The sequence below is a fragment of the Acyrthosiphon pisum genome, chromosome A1, assembly GCF_005508785.2.
Source record: "Acyrthosiphon pisum isolate AL4f chromosome A1, pea_aphid_22Mar2018_4r6ur, whole genome shotgun sequence".
Classification (NCBI taxonomy): domain Eukaryota; kingdom Metazoa; phylum Arthropoda; class Insecta; order Hemiptera; family Aphididae; genus Acyrthosiphon; species Acyrthosiphon pisum.
The window spans coordinates 19358296-19371671 of record NC_042494.1 but is presented as its reverse complement, the minus strand read 5'-3'; the positions used below and the strand labels follow the sequence as shown (position 1 = coordinate 19371671).

The 13376-nt window shown below is 30.3% G+C and overlaps 2 protein-coding genes across 3 annotated transcripts in view; both read right to left on the bottom strand.

Moving 5' to 3' along the window:
* LOC100571649 overlaps positions 1 to 1536 on the bottom strand; it is a 19293-nt gene extending 17757 nt beyond the window's left edge. Inside the window, exon 1 of one of the 2 annotated variants that reach the window (XM_003245632.4) lies at positions 1180 to 1536. The gene's annotated coding sequence lies outside the window, so the exon portion shown is untranslated. Of the gene's footprint in view, positions 1 to 1066; positions 1086 to 1179 lie in introns of those variants that run through there. The other variant, XM_008186565.3, reaches the window with a different exon arrangement.
* A 7219-nt stretch (positions 1537 to 8755) lies between these two features.
* On the bottom strand, positions 8756 to 9614 carry ACYPI50196 (uncharacterized LOC100571908). Its single transcript, NM_001246008.2, is given in 1 exon segment — positions 8756 to 9614. A coding segment is annotated over 1 exon segment (579 nt). The 5' UTR covers positions 9557 to 9614; the 3' UTR covers positions 8756 to 8977.
* Positions 9615 to 13376: the final 3762 nt, after the last annotated feature.

Below are 13376 nucleotides of genomic sequence, written 5' to 3'. Positions count from 1 at the left end.
AATATTACTATGTGGGTATACCTATACCGGCTATACCTCTATGGCTACATGCCTCCATTTTATAGACGATTGAATCTGTGATATTAGATATTATACAATATTTAGGTACCTACAATATTTGTACATTATGCGTTTATTGGGACAGATCATATTATTATTATATTATATAGGTAAAACTATTAGGTTCATAGATTATATTATAGTGAAACACATAATAATATAGAACTTATATGCAGCCTCACCTAACCTCACCTACAACAAAACACGTATGGTTCACACGGTACCTATACCGACAAAATGAAAATAGATAAATCGGACACTTATCCTCTATTAAAATCGGAGGCCTGTACAATATTAAATAATATATTGATGTATAAATGTATAGGACTGTTATTAGGGCTGGGGAATGCCCTACCTAAAAATCCTTTTATGCCCTTAAATTTCGAAATAATGTACCTATAAAATGAACTTAATATTTTTTTTTTTTTCTAAGTTTTGAACTAAAAATGTTTTGTCATTAAATTTAAAAAGTTTTGCAAGACTGCACGTCTTTGTTACGTAGACTTTTAATCTGAAAAAAATAATTACCTATTCCCATTTCATTTTCTATAGTTACTCCAAATCTCGAATTTTACAGCATGTGGATTCGTTTGAAAAATCACGTAATTAATAATATTTGATTAGGTTAAAACCTATAATTGTTAACACCGCGCGTTACAAAGTTACTTTTTAAAGTAAAAAAATTAAAATAAATTATAATACCCCGGTTTTTGGTGTACATGCCCTAAAAAATGCAAAATATTCAAAAAATTCAAAATAAAAATGGACGTTTTAATAATATGACAATAGTATTCTGATTCAAAAATACATCAAACGTTATACGTTATAAAACGAGCATCGCGTGGCCAGCTTTGGAAAACAATAATGCAAAGTGCATAGAAATCCTAGCTCTATATAGTAATATTATAATATCTCGCACAGCAATCATCAAGGAGGTGATAATAATATTATAACATATACGCGCGTATCAACAAGTAGGTATATATTTTAAAACATGGGTACTTACGCTGCGTAGAACTCTGCAGTTTCAGGTGGATATATTACAGTATATTATATATATATATATATATAGGTTCCTCCCTCTGTAATATATATTATTAATACACTATAAGTACTAACCGGACGATCGATACTAATTGCAGGTAAACGACAATCACTGACAGGGATCGCTTTCCCTGGGTCGTACTTGCAGCGCAGTCCAGACTCCAGAGTGCGAATATAATATATAATTTCAAATATTATTGTGGTTTGTGTGTGCGGATGTTTCTTCGGCGCGCATAGGGCTGGCCGAGTTGGCAGAGTGTGTGTTGGCCAGGCGACGGTCGGACAATCGCACTGTTATGTTATGATACGATTATGTACTACCTGTTAGAATATAATACAAAATGCAATATCGATCGCTATCATATAATATGATAAGACACGCGTCTGTCGGGCGTACACGATGGATATAATATGGCACGCGACTGCGGTCTCAGCTCCGCGGCGAGGATGACACACGCGCGCCGTGCGGTGTTGCGCGAGGCCCGTCCTTGCCCCACCCACCGCGAGCAATACTTATCCATCGTGAAAGTTTCGGACGTTTTTGTTATGGCTATTATTATATTATATTAAAATCGCTACATTCCTATAATGTCTTATATACCTATTATACATTCAGTGGCGTACTGGCGTACACAGGATTTTTCAATCCTGTAGGGGAGAACTTGAAAATTAATAATTACTCAGTTGTCACAATACTGATAATTCACCAGATTAAGTAGGTGCTTTTTTAGTTCTTATACTAATATGAAACTTAAAATATTCACACATAAATATGTATAATTAAAAATATTTTATTTCATAAAAATAATTTGTAATAAAAAAACAATTTTATTTTTATTTTGTCTAGTCAATCATTTCAAACTTTAGTCAGTTTAAATGAAATATTTTAAATTTTTTAGTTCGGTTATTAAAGTGCTGAACCCCCTCCCCCTCCTACGTACACAACCATATATATTATAGTCACATATAGACCTATATAGGTAGGCTATAAAAAAATGGACTAATATAACAGAGAGAGAGGCCCGAGGGCCAATATTTTTAGAAATAGATAAATACATAGCATACACTTAAGGTTCCATCATATGCACAGGTATTAATTATCTCTTTCTAACAAAATTGGCTCTTCACAACCTATATACATAGCTGGGTGTAGGGGACGCGCAGTCCATATTATATTAATTATTCGTCTATGGTAACGCCACAACTCAACAGGTAGGATCGGATCGAGTCCCCCCTTTTTTGTTGGTGTTTTTGACGCGATAAACGACCATTTGCATTATATTATAATACATATAATATACGCACAGGTTTTGAAGTAATTATTTTATTATTATATTCAAATGATAATGCAAAGTAACTATTATACGCACCGCACATCTGCATTGCAACTTGCAGTACCTATACAATGGCAAAGAAATAAAAATGTTTGTAAAAACGCGAATATTATAGACTTTTCTCGGACAGTGACTCAGTCACACCACAGACCGTATATACTGCAGATAAATGTATACTAATATACATGACTATATACAATGAAAACGAATACTTTATGTGTTTTATATTATTATAGGTATATAATATGCGCATATGCGACCGCACCTCACAAAGTACAATCCATTATTCGAATGTTACACTCAGACTCACGCACTCAATGATTATTAAAAATCAAGCTCGCCCTCCGAGTCTCCGACCATCTTCGTACCTGCTGTAGGTACACTATAATGTATGTGTTACCATGTTTATAACATCCTAAAACTGTACTAAATACTGAAGAAAATTCCTCAAAAATACTATCATGATTATAATAGATTTAAGGGAATAAACTTTGGGAACTACTTCATTTCTCCCAAACAATACATATACGCATAATATAACAGCGATCACACATTCACGCGATAGGTATAATATATATATATATTGCACACATCATGATAGAAAGTGTCAAAAATTTTGATAAACTTCAGACGTTATGCATTTTTATACATGCATATAAAATACACTATAGCCTATATAAGTTTATAGTTTAGATAGAGTATGCAGTAAGCAAAGTAAACAGCTAAAGTTTTGGAAAAAATGAGCGATGAAAATAATAAACCATAAAACGTGACAATTTATAACTATTATTATTTTGCAGATTTAAATATTATATTATGGTCGGACGTCGCGTGTGTTCGCATATTGTAGATGTAGTGAAGAGGCGCGTTCAAGTCTTTTTAATTTTAAAACCCAACAGGTGGTTTTTTTTTCTGAAATTTCTACTGTGCGTCTAAAATATAATATATATGTGGCTTGCACTGAAGACTTAAATTGGTTTACCATTGAACTATAATACGTGTACTGCCTGTCTGCCAGTAAATATTTTACATAACCAGCTGTGTATAATATATATATAGGCCCTACATAATAGCTGGTGTATTATATATGACTTGTGAAATGAATTAAACTTCCACGAAATACGCGACGTGCTATAATAGGTGTGTTAAAGGTGTATTATGCATACAATTATTCTATATTTTATCATACACAAAAACATAATATAACAATTAAAAATGATTAGAACAAAACGCAATAATAATACTACACGGTGATTAGATTTTTCAATTAAACAGTTCTAAATCTAAATTGAAAACAATATCAGCACGAAAATACATAATATATAGATTACGCAGTTTTTGGTTAGGAAAAATAGGTACTATAAAATATTATAAATTATGAGTTATGACCATATATTATACGACATAAATCAGGGAACAGATTTATAGTAATAAAAAATCAACATATTATATTATGTACAAAAATATTCACTTATTTTTTTCAAAAATATGTAAAAAAAAAATTTTTAATATGTAACAAAATTATGACTCATAATATTACTAAGCTATTTTATGCAAGAAACGAAAAAATATGCAATTAGAATAATTATATTATCATATGGCAACCAATCTGACAACAATCATACACTATTATGACTTGAACATATCGAATTCGTTATATTATATATTTATTATTTATGTATATATTCTCCCAACTCGTCTATATCATGCACTCTGCAGAACATTGTATTTTTTTCGGACTTGTGAACACTGTTTGTAGATTATAAGTGTAAAATAATATAATCTATCTGCTTAAAAGAAAAAAAATATATTGCAATTTGCAGTGTAACTCTTCCATCTATTAATCCCAAATTATCGGAAATCTAATTTAGGTATAATAAATCATTAACTTAACTTACCTATTTTACCACTTTTTATCACAAGAATAAACCCTAAATGAATGAAAAATATATATATATATATTTGAGAAATTAAAAGTCTATTTACGCAAAGCAACAAATAATATAGAAAAAATATAACATCGTCATAAAGTCAAACATTACCGTCAATTGAAACATCATGCAATGTCTGGTAAGCCGCTCTCCGATAATAGCTGGTATTTACTATTTACTCATAATCTAAAAATACAAGAAACGTGTTGGAGTCGACATTTTGGTAATTTAAATTGCTAATTTATGTCTCGGCTTGTAATAGCCATGTCCCAAAAATTTACGCACTTTCGGTTTTGATTTGTTCGTTTGACTTAAGGTACACGCCTGATCAAAATTCGAATTGCATATCTGTTGTAGCAAACGATCAACGCTGATCTGTTCAATAATACATAATACTCGAGTATTCATAACAATAGTGTCTGTAATGACTTTATGCAACTTTTTTATGACCAATTATTAGGTATATATTAGCAGACAGCCATGGTACACGTCATACACAAATACACAATATTATATTGTAATAGCTTTAGTATATATATAGGTACGAATATATTATGACATGTATACCTATATTAATATAATACAATAATAAGTACCGTGGCGTAGCCAGGATTATGAAATTGGGAGTGTTTTAAGTATAGATTAAAACCAAGTTTTACAGTCTTCGTATATAAATAAATTTAGGGTTCAGGGCTTGACTTGTTGCACCAAAAAATTATCGAAATATAGATACAGTCGAAATTCTCAAAATATGCTTAAATATATGTACTATGTAGCAACATGTTTTTATTATTTTTGAAAAATCATAAAACCTATTGCAATTTTGGTAATAAAAACTATAAAATAAGTAGGTACCTATATAAACCTGATAAATAAATAAATAACAACTTTATTTTTAAAAATACTGGCATACAATAGGTACTAGGTTAATAAATAAGTAATAACGAATAACGTGATATGTGAACACCTTGATAAACGAATACGTAACTTTATCTACTGATGTTCATTTCTTCGTACAATCTACAATCTAGATGTCAATTATAGTTTAAATACAGTTTTGTCACAAAGAGACTTATGAAATCTTACATATGCGAACATTGGGCCAGCTGTAGTCAAGCTCCACCAACAACTTTAACAGCCCTCCACCCCTCCCAAATATTAAATTAATTTTTTAAGCTTGTTTAGTTTTATAATAGTATGGTATTATAAAAGGCTTCGGTCTCCCCAAATCTCAAAATTATCGCCTATTGTACCTAACCAAACATAATATTTTTAAGATATTTTTCAATGTTATCCAAATATAATTTTTCCCGACAATTGTATGTACATTTAAGTTAAAAATACACAAATATGCAAATTCAAATTTTGTATTCAATTTCACCATTTCATAAGACAAATTTATAACTTGCAAGTATGCACTGCAGTCCCAAAAGGACATTTTTGGGAGAGCTTAGCCCCTAAAGCCCCCCCTATTTGCGCCTATGCTCATACTTAATAATGAGAACAATAAAGATTAAAGTTATATTTTAGAATTGCTTAATTATAAATACACTAATATATTATAAACAATACAATATAAAAAAATTATTAAATAATTAATGAATAATTTGATACATTTTTTTTTAAATTTTGATTAACAATATTTTAAGAACTATAATTGTAAAAACATAAAGTAGTATAACAAAGTAAATATACTAAAACTGATGTAGTGACTTAAAATTATAAATCTGAACATTTAGGTGGTTCGATTATTCTACCACTCTTATAAAAGTGTGTTGACACAGGATTACTAGTAATAGAGTCTAAGTTAACATTATTGTCACTTGATGTAACCTCCTGATCTAGCTAAATTTGTTTATTATCAACTGTACTCTCATACATACCACCATTCAAAATTTCAACCTCACTACTTTTACTTATCACTATTGATTGTTTGGTTCATGCCTCTTGCACAGTTTACTATTATGCACATCCACTAAGTAACAGATGGCAATGTCTTAAGGATTATACGTCTATTTTGGTCTCCTATCACAACTACATCACCGAAAAGTTACCACATAATTTATTGTATTATGTGGGTACGTATAATGACTGATGCGCAAAAACAATAATTCGTAGATTTTTTTGTACAAGCTGATATTATATTATATTGTTTCCTTTGCGAATCGTTCTGTTAAACTGAACACATTATTATTTAGTTTTATTTTATCCGGCATTAATATTTTAATAAAATGTGATAATCGTTATACACTATTATAAGATGTCCAGAATCAATTTTGGAGTGTCTCATCGGACAATATCGTAAAATGTTGAACTTAGGTTAGCAACTGCAGTCTAGTCTGCGTTGCTCATAATCCTAAATACCTTCGAGAATGTATTATTATTCATTGTTGAAACAAAAAGGTAATTTATTGTTAAACGTGATTAAAATCGTTCACATATACGTACCTGTTGGGCTAAAAAATATACAGTAGGGTCTCGATAATCCGAAAACACAGCCACACAGGCTAATCCAAAAGACGCGGTAATCCGAACCATCGTATCGCTATTAGTTAACAGTTAATACATATTATGTAATATGTATGTGTATTATAACAATAATATTTACCGATAATAAAATTTGTCGATTACGTTTGTACATCGCACGTGTACGTCGCTTAGATATGAATGTGGAACGTCGATTACGTTCGTCAGTTGTGTGTACAAAAAGAACGTGTTTCACACAGCGTATTTTTCTTAAAATGGCTTCACGTAAGCATGTCACATTAAAATTACAGGATAATAAGTTAGAAGTACCTAATAAAGTTCATTGATAAAGGGACCAGCAACAGTTTTTTAATCAAGAATTTTAAATCAATACAGTATAGATAAAAATACATTTCAACATTTAAATTGTAAAAAATTGATTTTTTTTAGGTCATAGGTAGTCCGAACAAATCGGTAACCCAAACGACCCCGTTCCCCAATTTCGTTAAGATTAGGAGGACGCCCACCAGCATGTGTTGTCTCCGTCTTACAAACGCGTAACATACCAAATTTACGCTCAGAAATTCAAGTTTTATGCAGTTAGCTTAAAAATCAGAGTGAATCGACCTATTATGAAACTTGATGGTAAGAACATTATCTATGTTTTGTTGGACATTTTTTTATGATAATTCAGTTTTTATGTTATTGCAATATTGCGTGTATAATAAATGTAAATAAAAAATGCTCATAACTCGCTCAAAAATTAAATTATCGTAAAAAAACTTCCAACGAAATACAATAATATGTTCTTACCATCAAGTTTCATAATAGGACGATTCACTCTAATTTTTAAGGTAACGGCATAAAACTTGTATAGTAGGATCCTACTGTATGTATGTTACCGACAAAGTGTTGATTATAGGTATTTTATAAATGTCCTATAGGCATTCTATAGAATTTCTTGAACTATTTGGCAATATATTAAATTTGAATGTTATTTTATATTATGGGTACCTAGGCAATCTATAGTATTCCCAAGATTTTTGTAACCTATACAAACTAGGTAACAAAAATTTTTAAGAAATATATTTTACCCTTTAAATAAAATTATATATTATTTTCACAAGTTGAATACCCGTTTATTTCAACAAGTCAAATTTGTGCAACAATTTACTTCTAATATTTTGTGATTTATATTTATATTATAAAAATATAAGATAAATTATTAATCTTCTATAAAAAAAACTTTTTTACATAAAACATAATAATTTTTACTATACCTAACATACCTTAATATACCTACTATACCTACTTACACAATACAACTTTAAAAATAGCATAACAAAAATAATTAAATACCTTTGAAACATCCAGTAATCACGCAATGTTTTCTTTTTCTTTTTACCATCTTTAAGCAACAGTAATATCGTGTAATATTTGTCATTATTTTTCATTCGATAGATAAACTATATTTTTTTGAATCTTTCCGACAGTTACTTAATTTGGTATAGAAAAATTCAGACATTTTTATAATATATCTCAACACGACAACACGACAAACTCTATAAGAGTGAAAAAAAGTATTTTAAAGACGTATTTTGATTTTTCCTGCAAATGCGAACAACATAATAATATCATTACTTAATAATGACGACAATGTATCGCAAACGTGTTGTATATGCGATAAAATAATCGTCAAGATGAGCATTAATTTCAAATGTATAATTAAGTACTAATGTGAAGTTTTATATTAATAATTATATACTTTTCCTGCTCATTTTTTGAATTCTATAGAATACCTAGGATTTCTATATAACACCGGATTCAACACTTTGCCGGTAACCTATATATTATATGCTGAATATTCATACTGTGTATGATGTTTATACCGACGTGTATTTCATATAAAATATTTTATACTTAATACGTAAAACATAATATATTTCAGAAAAATTATTGTAAACAATTTGATCGATAGCACTATACATATCGTGAATCATAATATATTAGCTAAACATAATAATATCATAATATATTTATTATTAACGACATAACATACATATATCTACGACGGAAAGATTATTAAGATAATATTAAATTTACTAAGGTTACGAAAAACACATTAAGTTCTTGTTAACTTTTTCACACCGTGCACGAACCTGCACATTTCCAGCATCCGTTGCATTCGTCATCCCTTGTACAACTAACATATGCAAAACTTTGAGAATAACCTTTGGTTGTATAGCACCATTGATTTCCCAAGCTGCAATATGCCCAACAGTAGTTATTGTGACAACCAAATTCACGACACGACTGATCGGCTGCTCTCGAAATGACTGATACCAAACCTCCTGCGGCAGCAGTTACACCTCCAACTCCTGCCAATACTGGTGCGAATGGGCCTGCTGAGAGTGATCCTGCGGCTATAACACCACCGGTAGCTGCCATTACATCTCCGGCTGCAGCAGCTCCTTGAGCTGCATGATCCGTTTCTGATCCGCGCTTTGTTAAGACATGATCCGTATCTGATTCACGCTCTGCCGCGAGTGATCCTTCGTCTATGATACCACCGGTAGCTGCTATTACATCTCCGGCTGCAGCAGCTCCTGCTGCTGCATAATCCTTATCTGATCCGCGGTTTGTTAAGGCATTACCGGATATAACTGTCGAAGGATGAACAGCATGCGCACATATTAAAACAAATATAACAACAGTGAACATATTTTCAACTTTGTGGAGCACTATTATTTTTTAATTTGTATACGGCATAAAACACTTTGTAGTCTGAAACTCGGAACTCGCCATTTATATGTGCCACGAGGGTCCCCACCAGAACTCATTTATTCTCGTGCGTTCCCATGTAATAAGCCACACTTGCTGAATTATCGGCGCATCCGTTTATCATTAGTCGATACGGACCATTAAAAGCCCGATTAACGTCATTAATATATTAGTTACAGTACCTGATTTAGGTACTGTAACGAATATATTAAACACTGGTAAGAATTGATTATTGATAAGAAGTGTCTACTGGTAAGGGCTATCTCTGATAGGTATGGATGGGAGGGGAGGGAGCAAGGCCGGACACGTTTGCTATAGCATAGCTCGAACCATAGGCTGGGCGAGGTATTGGGATTTGTGGAAATTGCGGGGGACGCAAAAGGAACTAAAACATACTGGTCAGTGACGCAGAGTATACGCACTTAAGGTGGTGCATTATTTGAACCACCTAAAATGGTGAGTGGGTGGAAGCCGGGTGGCTGGATAATACATTTTCCAGGATAATATTTATACTATTTATAAAGTAAGTAGGTGCTAGGTACTTACACACGTACCAGTTACGTATTACTTAGGTAATTAATGCATTATTACAGTATTTTATTGCTCTATAACCAGGTTACTAATATAACTTTGTTGTTGTATAGGTACCTAAAACATATTTATATGACAGTATAATGATTCGGACTGTAAGTACAATAAGGCCATAACTCAAAAAAGCAAATGTTCAGGAAATCAATTTGACATTTTAGAATAAAATGACAATTTTTTCATTAAACAAAAATAATGTTAAGGGTAGATACATACCTATTTATAATTTTGTTGTGATTATATAACGAGTGATTTTTATCCTTGTAAATGTCTTTACTTTTGTGTTATTTCAACTTGAAAGAACAAAGATTGGAATTGTCTAGTCATGATTTAATTGCACTATACCTTTTAAATTGATTTTTATATTATTTTGGCCCCAAAAAAAAGGGCACGAAGTATTACAAATTATGATTTAATTAATATAATAATATTATTAAATACATTGATGTTGATCTAAAAACCACTTTAACTGCAAAATAAAATAATATTTAGTTTATAAAATGAATAACTTCAGTCTCTTGAATGTTTGATTATTTTTAACAATATTAACATTGAACTATCAACATTTGTAAATTAAAAATAACTCGAAGGATGTAAAACACGAAGAAAACGAAGAAAAAAACTTCAATCCCACGATGACACAAAAAAAATTTAACTATTAAAAAGTCCAAATAAATTTATTGATAACTTAGATAAGTATTTAGAACCATGCAAATCTTATTTCTAAAAAAAACAAATAATAAAATAAATCTAGAACAATTTAAAAATATTATAATTAATACACAAGGAAATTTAAACCCAATTCATATATTAGGTATGTAACATGTATAAAGTTAATGCCCATAATGTCTTAATTACAATAGAAAAGATAAAGCCAAATATCACATCATCAAGTACGAAAAATCGATTAACTCGATTAGGTAATGTTTTATTTTAAGCTACGGACAATTAATTAAACGAAATATTTGATAATAATTCTAATCAAAATTAAATCTAATTTAACTCATTAATTAAAATGAAAATCGTACTTACATAAAATATTATCAATACTGAACATATTATAATAAAATGAAACATCAACAGCTATTATAAAAAAATCGACGATTTAAAGAGGCTTATGTACACAAATACTCACCTACTGCTATATTATGTTTACAAGAAAAAAATGTCGACATCAACCACATAGCAAATCTAAAAAACTATACAAGACATACAAAAAACAGAATTTGGAGAGAAAGAGCCAGCGGAGGATCTACAATATTTGTAGATAAATCTTATTCAATCCTCATCGAATGCAAACAAATAGAAGCTGCTAGAACCAAATACAACATAACAGAATTTCTATATAAATCACTAGCCCCAAACATACTAACCATCATGTTACGGCCGTACACTAAATTTCATTAAAAAAATTTTAATTGAAAATTTATTGTAAAAGTAACATATTATATTATGTAAAGATAAAATAGTGAAAAAAAAATTGTATAAATAATACCATGTAAAAAAAAAAAAATGTTATCAATGTCAGTCAATGTCAGCCAATGGCCACCACTGCCGAGACTAAGTTTCTAATAAAAAAAAAAAATTGTATACTAATTTATTATTAATACAAAATAATAATATAACTTTAAAATTATAATAATAATATCATTTTTTGCATTAAAATAAAAAGTAAATAACATCTCTTCTGTCTCTTATAGATTCCTTATTTTTTAAAATAAATAATTTTTCCTCTATTCATCAATATTTTCTACTGTGGTTGAGTATTGATCATCATAGAGAGTAGAATTATTATTTTTTAGTCTATCAAAAAATATTTTAATAATGTACACATTTTGTAACAGCAATATGTGTGATTATATTTATCTTTGGTCAAATTTAAAATTATCTCCGAACCCTAAATTTCGGATTCCAGAGCATTTTCCCTACATTAATACATTTTACAGTATACGCGGCTCTTTAAATCGCTTATACTCTACCAGTAGGTATCTAGCATTCTAGCACAACGACTAAACCATTAAACATTTTCAAAAACTTATTGAGAACAACAATTTCTCAGGACCATTTAAAACAATTGATGATTATTTCCTATGAATCTGATATTGATGCAGATCAGGTTATAGATGAGTTTGCTAGTACTACATAGTATTGTAATTGTGATTAATTAACTCTTTTGGGTATAATTCGCTCTGACCTCTGCATAGGTATGGAAGCAAAATCATATTTAATTTTAATTTTTAGCCATCCCGCATGGCGTTGCTCGTGGGTTTCGCTTATGGTTATGCGAACAGTATATTATCAGGTTAGAAATCTACCTGCGGTAGATTGCGGAAACAGCGAGATGGGAGATAAAATATAGCCTATATATTAGTACATCTTTGTAGTTGGAAAAAAAATGTGTATACAGTGTACCTAAAATAGTTATGAAGTCATAGGTAGTTGATCATCCCGGGTTTTTTGAAGTTTTTAATATTTATACATTAATATATTTTGGGGGGTTATTTTATTGTTTAAAATATAATTGGAGTATTGGTGTACGCGCGATGCATAAGATATATTTTTATCGTTTAATATGTAAGTATTAACTAATTATGTGTTAAATACTTCGAAGTATTCGGCACAACTGATTGATTTTGAAAGAGTACCTATATACCATCGGGCACCGGGACGTTGATGATATTCGTTATCTTTGCGTATCTGGTATAATAATATGATGTGCAAGGTTCAAGATCACCGGCTTATCAGGTGGTTATGACATTTTATCTATACGGACTCAATTCAAAGATATTAAGATAATACCCTGACCTCAATTCAAACACATAAAAGTAGCATGGACTCAATTCAATAAAACTGGCGCCCGTGCCGTGCAGCACAATACGTATTGGCGGTGAATAATTATAATTGTTAATTATTCCACTAAAACGCAATATTTTTGAAAATCCTTTCTTATTGCACGGTGAGAATACGAGAAGAATCTCTATTCCAAATTTCAAGTTCGTAAGTTGTGTAGTTTTTGAGTTACAGCTATGAGTAAGTCTGTGGTATTTGGATTTTATATGTATAGATTTATTATAACCTTTAAGTTGAATTAATATTTTTAAATTCGTCACAATTTTTTATTCGTTTCTATGGTAATTAACAAAGTGTTATACCTAAATTAAAATTTTTTAAC